The 6,776-nt window shown below is 50.4% G+C and overlaps 1 protein-coding gene across 1 annotated transcript; it reads left to right on the top strand.

The window, feature by feature from the left end:
• Nucleotides 1-4,114: 4,114 nt before the first annotated feature.
• On the top strand, nt 4,115-6,475 carry B0J16DRAFT_318427 (dual specificity phosphatase; the record flags this gene model as incomplete). The annotated part of the gene is made up of 1 exon (XM_046125445.1): nt 4,115-6,475. One exon carries the CDS (start codon nt 4,115-4,117, stop codon nt 6,473-6,475), a length of 2,361 nt encoding a protein of 786 aa, XP_045984696.1.
• Between the last annotated feature and the right edge of the window lie 301 nt (nt 6,476-6,776).

Here is a 6,776-nt window from a genome sequence, read left to right as displayed (position 1 = left end):
CCACCTAGGATTATGATTACCTTACTATCTACGGTAAGTGGCTGAAGGGTATTTTTCTTAGTGCCCTCTACAAGATACTGTACGGTAATTAATCCAGATGAACTTGACATACCGGTGGGAAATAACTACCAAGGAAGTCTAGCTCCAGCACGGTCACACACTCTCTCTAACTAATTGCTGGGTAATGAATGTCAATAACGTGGCGAGAAGAGCACAGGTATCCCAAGTCCTCAAGGGTCTGCTCTGCTAGTCAACTCTAAGACTGATAAAGATACCTAATTTATCGTATTATATTATAGGTATAGACATGTCGTTAATCTCTTGGATGTCTCCACCAACGCAACCTCAACAGCCCTGGCCTGGTCTAGGAACAGAACATTCATCTCTTCGCAAGTCTTGCTCTCTGTAGCCTATACCGACGTCCCTATAAGCCGAGGTGTCTCGACTCAAGTTGGCCGAGAATAGAAATGGAGACTGAGGAGACGCCGCAGTGGCGCAAGCCGAAGCTAAGCCACGAGGCCTCTAACAGTCAGTTTCAACTTTCAACTTTCAACGTGACCAAACAGCACAGCTCTCAACTCCTCGGGAGACTCCAACAGTACGAAAATAGTATTGGAGGTCAGTTGACCAGGATTTATTCCGGTTCTTTACTTGCCTGGAGTCAACTTTTCGCCGCCCTCAGGCTCTGGGCTCTGGGTTCTGGGTCCTGGACTTTAGATTCTAGGCTCTAGCGCTCGGCTCCTTACACTCCAAACAAAGGCCACGCGAGAATGTCCCGTGTTTCGATCGTATCCAGTTCCAGTTTTTATGACGCCGCTTACTTCCCTGCTGCCCGGCCAGCGAGCAACATTGGTCATGGCCAGATGGTAGCCAGTGCACCTTTGATTCTGGTAGGATTCGGCCCCGTACGGCAACAGTTGAACAGGACTGGACTGGACTGGATTGGACAGGGCCATGCGCAGTAACGTTAGTTGACGGTGGAGGAACAGGGGGCCCCCTTTCTCCCCCGTCTGAACTTGATGAGCGCCTGTTCTCTAACACGCAGTGGCAGTTGCAGAGAGGTTACAGAGGACCCCTTGTCCACCTGTGACGCAAAAAGGATGGCCGAATCACGGACAACGGGGTTGCGACGGGCCGGGGTAGGCCAGGCTTCTTCCTCGTCCTTTTCTTTCCTTAGGTAGGCCGGCAACGGCGTTGCGAAGTGGCGTGCACTTGGCGCTTTTACAGCGGTTGAGAATGATACCTAGGTATAGTAAGGAAAGTTAGTTATGGAATCCCTCAAGCGCTGCAGCCCTATGTACATAATAAAAGGTCAGAGTCGGTTATGCTGGAGGAGCCTGGATGACAGATTAGTCTTAGGTCAGAATAGAATTAAAACGGTACTGGTAGCTGGTGATCTGCATATCACCAAACGTTGGAATCTCGAGTGAACCTGTCTTTCATAACTCCTGATTGACTGAGCGAGCCCGCGCTTGTCTATCGTTTCCTAAATGGTCAAGATCTCTGATAGCCCTGACCTGACCCATGGCCAGAGCCCCATCGTTGGTCAATCGCAAATTACCCATTATTATTGTTAGAGAACGATCCATATTGAGGAAGCAAGCACCTCATTGCTACTAACTTATCGTAGCTAGAGAGAGAAAGAGAGAGCAGCAGAAAACCTGAGACATGTGCCGGGGATGACGGAAACAGATGATCCAAGGAACGGCCTGAATAGGGCATAAGATGCTTGAATTATTTCGTCTCTCATGCTGATAGAGTCAAGTTTTCTGTTCAGTGCAGTAGGTAGAGTAGTAGCCGTCAAAGGCAGCACAGCACAGTGCATGCGCTGCTGTAGACATGGAAGGAGGTACCTAACGCCAGCGGTTTAAATTTAAATCCTCGACCTTGCCCTGGCGTTGCGACTTCCAAGTTCCAACACACCCCGCCCCCCTCCTGCCCTCCCCTTGTTCTGCAACTCTCAAGTCCCAATTTGGTTTCGGCCTTGTGATTGGCTAGCTGTAGGCGCCTTCCATGCTGTGAAGTGCTGCAGAGTGTTGCTCGAGATCTATATTTAGGACCCCCGATGCGTTTCGTGCAGGGAATCCTCCACTCAGAAAGCAGACTTTACAGCCGTGGCTAGCTTGGAACCGCTAAGATGACTTGTGAGTGGTTCGTTGTAGCGCCCTCGAAGCTGCTCGCCCCATTCTGTTCGCAGTCACCCAAATCAGAGCAGAGCAACGCAACCTAACGAGAGCGAAAAGAGCTGCAAGATCCATGGTGAGATGGGGATTGCTCATCGCTTCATTGCAATTCAGTTGGGTCTTCTCAGGCGTTCTAGCCGTCCTTTTTTAATTCGTCTCTTGTATCTTATTGGACACCGTAACCATCTACTGGCAAGGGAGTGACACAGGAAGCAGGACTCGATTTGGCCAGTCATCACGACAATCAATATTCGATGCAATACTCATGACCACAGCTTTACTGAAGATCTAGACCAATACTATACTGTACTTGCTGTCGATTATCCCCACTACCGGTAGGTGGGTGACAGAAGAGTTGTTCTCCAAGGCTTAGGCTACTAAAATAAAATAGCCTAGTGATAGCCTAATCAGTGACCAAATTATTTAGTCGTCTCTTATGCTCCCGGCGGCCAATTCTTCTGACATCCTGACGACCGGGTAGTTGTGCATGTTTCGTATGGATGCTATTCTTGATTCTTGATTCTTGATTCTTGTGCCATTGTTGGGGTTCAAGGATCTCATTTCATCTCATCTCACGCATGCTTCCTCCCACTTCTGCTTCCGTTCCGTTAGGCTCTCTTCACGTGCAGACAATCTACACATGCACACAGCAGTTGCCGCTGCTCAAGCGCATTCAGTGTCGCCTATTCCAGGCGTATAATTGTTTCATGTCGCGAAAACCAAGAGGTTGCCGCCGTCTGCAGTTCACCATATTGAAATACAACACAGAACGTACCTACCTAGGTAAGAAAGTACAGCTGTGGCCGGATTAGACTTCCCTGTATTGGATTGGATTGGACTGGATGCTTCAATAATTGTTTTAGGTGCCGCCGTTGCTATGTCGGCAGCGCTCGGTCTCCTCTTTGCAGGGCCTTGAGCCTCCACCAGGCAGCTGACTTTACCTATGACAGGCCCTGTAAGCCGGGCAAGCTTGCATGTACTGTGTCGTTAGCGAGTATACATACAGTAGGTACGCCGGTAGCGCCTGGGCTGGGCTGCTTGCTGCTTGCTGCTTTTACGCACACCCCCCATGGTAGTCTGAGCCAGTTCTCCCCCAGAAGCTAAACTCAATCCAATCCAATCCCAAGACGTCCTCGCTCTGTCTCACACTCCCCTCCACTTCATTACTCTTCCTCTTGTCTTCCTCTCTCACTTCTCTCCTCACTTCGATCTTCAATTTCAATCCTCTTCTCTTTTGCCCTTCCCTTTACCCTCCTCCAGACCAGTCCAAGACGTCTGATATAACCTCCTCTCCTCGAACGACGACTCGGTCTCCCTAGTAAAGGGAAATAATGATCTCGCGACTCTGACAGCGCCACTTTCGCACGCAGCCCTGCCCTGCCGCTATCTACCTATCTATCGTCGAGGCGCCAGTTCTTTGTCTCACTTCATTTGGGCTCGTTCCTTAACTTGTTCTCCCTGCTACACGCTAGATTCGACAGTAGCTTCTTTCTCGATTGATTCTATCGCCCCAGCTCGCGATTTGTTTCTCAACAAGAGCATCTTTTTTCTTCTCCATCTTCTCGTCCATCAGTCGAGGAAGAATCTTGCGTGCGTTTTTACCGAGCACTGCCCACTACCCGGCAAAGCTCAGCGACAGGATCAGCTGCGCTGACCATCGAACGACCGACTTAACTTGTTCTCGATCGCACCGCGACCTGGAAAACCATTCGTTTCTCACATTGGAATAATTATTGCTGGCTGCTCAATTCTCTAAATCTTTTCAAATAATTTCAACAACACTTACACCAACCGGTTTCCAACTTGTGGTTTCAACGCTCAGCACTAATCCTCCAAACCAAATCAACTGCGCAGACGGCGAGACCATAATTGGCCTCAAGATCTACTCCGACTCTTTGCGCACACAGAATAACTTACTAAACCACCAAAACATGCCGTCAGTTACAGACAGGAGAGTGTACGAGGATCAAATACCGCCATTTATGACAGTATTTGACCTGGATGCCGAGACCATGGCAGACCAAGACACTGTCACACTCGTCGACACAAAGTTTGTCGACATGGACACTAAGCGACCTGGCATGATGGGTCCCTCTCATCAGCATGGCCTTGCCCCGAGCATGATGCCCGTCGACCCAACTCACAAGCACCATGACAGCACGTCAACACAAACCTCTGAGTCTGCCGACTCATCACCTACTACAACGCTATCTACAACCGATTCTTCGCCTTTGTCAGATGCGTCTCCCTCCTCTTCCCCCGATTCTCCCATGAATCTCATTCCACTCAACAACTTCCCCGCCACCAGCTTTGGCAATCTGGGTGTCAACAGCAGCATCAACATGAATTACAACACCACCAGCAGTACTATGTTGAGCGAGCCACCCCGGCTGCAGCGACCCATGACATCGCCTTCGCCTCGACGGGGACGCAACATGAAGGGCCTTTCCATCCAGCCCCCATTTGCTGCTTCGACTTCTACAACCAATATCTCGCTAGTGTCTGAGCCAGCTTCTCCATCATTTATCAAACCCACGATTCCTGCTATGAGAAGAAAGCCCAGCCAGTTGAGTCTGAACACCAACACTTCTGACCTAACTCACAAGACCACTCTCGAAGTCCCCCCTTCGCCAGCCATGCCTATGCTCCAGCGTCGAGCTCTGAAGCATTCTTGTTCCTCGCCTCACATGTCTTCTGGTCTCAAATCAGCGACATTCGGTCCACCCGGCGGTATGACTTTCCCCAAGGTACTGGAGCGAAATGAATCTGGACTCTCAGAGGTGTTGCGCCCATCCAAGTCAACCTTGAAGCCAACAACTATTCATTCGGCGATCACGGAAGAGGATTCACCTATTCGCACTCAGATGGCCATCCGGGACGACGATCCCTACCGTGATAATGAGAATAACGAGGACATGAAGACTCCCGGGTATCCTGATGGCCCAATTGCTATCTACGACGACAATGTGTTCCTTTACTCAGAGCCCACAGCCGACGAGGCAGCACGCTTTGATGTGGTCATTAACTGCGCCAGGGAAGTCAACAACCCCTTCGAAGTTCGCAGGGCTACGCGGCGCCCTATGTCGATTGCTGAGCCCGATACTGCCGTGTCAACAGCCAGCTTCATGACAGCCTGGGAGTATCCCCAAGGTGAAGAATCAGCCGAGACACCAACAACCCCCAAGGCCTTCCAGTTCCAGGAGCCTGAGTACATCCACATTCCTTGGGACCACAACACAGACATTGCGCCCGATCTCATGAACCTGTGCAATGTGATCGATAGCCGAACTAAGGCTGGCAAGCGTGTGCTTATTCACTGTCAACAGGGTGCTAGCCGATCTGCTAGTTTGGTTATTGCCTATGGTCTATTTCAGAAACCTGAACTCACCGTTAACGATGCCTACTATGCGGCCCAAGCCAAGAGCCAATGGATCAGCCCAAACATGAAACTCATGTACTCGTTGCAGGACTTCCAGAAGGAAGTGTCAACAAAGCGCACGGCCCAACCTTCTAACCGCCCTCGACCTGGTCGCAAGCCTTCTAAGCACAGGCTGACCCTGTCCGCCAACGCCATTGACATCGGTCCCAAGGAACCTCAGACAGCACCCCTACCAACACAAGGCGAGGACGCCCAACAATCAAACCTCAGCTCCAGCCCTACTCGGCTCAGAGGCAACTCGACACCTGGGCCTCGACCTGTTTCACCAGGTCCAGCTTCTGCTCCACCCACGTGTACGTGGAAGGACGAGGTTGAGCAACGCTCTTCCGAAAAGTTGAATCCTTTCAAGCTTGGCGATATGCCCAAGAGGCCAGTTTCAAGTCAGGGCGAAGCGCAGCCCACCTTGGCCCCTCCGAATTTGGCCCCATCTCCTATGATGGACTCCGCTATGAAGCCACCTCCATCTCCGGGATTCCCTTCTCAAGCGAGCTTCGGTTTTCAGACTATGTCTTTCCCCAGATTTAACCCAGCGCCGGCTGAGATGAAACTCAACGATACACCTTTTCAAAGGACAATAGCTCTTCCAGGCTCGTACCCAGAAGATGACGCCTTACTGTCACCCAGAGCCGAGACAATGACCAACAACCCGCTTCACGATATGCCCGAGGTTGCGGGTATGCGGTTTGTGGAAAGCCCACCAACTCCAGGTCAAGGCCTGTTCTCCCCTCGAGCAGGCATGTTCCCTCGCGATCCTTTCTCAACATTTGGAAGACCACCAGTTGTCGCAGACCCGAGGAGTCCACCCACTAAGGGCGAGGCACCTATAATTAGATCAATTGATGATCTTTTATGATGAAGCTTGACCACAGTGTCATGTTTCGAAGTCGAACAAATCAGCTTCTTAAGGGAAGAAGAAGGGACGATTACCTCGACTGAAATTTCTTTTATAATCTCAACACTCGCTACACAACTATGTGAACTCAGCATTTCAGGGCGTTTATCTTTTTGAGCAAAGGGGCGGATATATTGACTGCACTTAATCCGACCCTCGATCCGGATATTCCTTTGACTATCCGCACGACGATACGCAAATATCAAAATACATCTTCTTTGTCACCCATGTTATTCAATCGTTACCTCTTCAACACACAGAC

Source organism: Fusarium flagelliforme, assembly GCF_020744385.1.
Source record: "Fusarium flagelliforme strain FIESC 12 MPI-CAGE-AA-0113 chromosome Unknown B0J16scaffold_3, whole genome shotgun sequence".
Taxonomy (NCBI): Eukaryota; Fungi; Ascomycota; class Sordariomycetes; order Hypocreales; family Nectriaceae; genus Fusarium; species Fusarium flagelliforme.
This window is presented reverse-complemented; position numbering and strand designations above follow the sequence as displayed.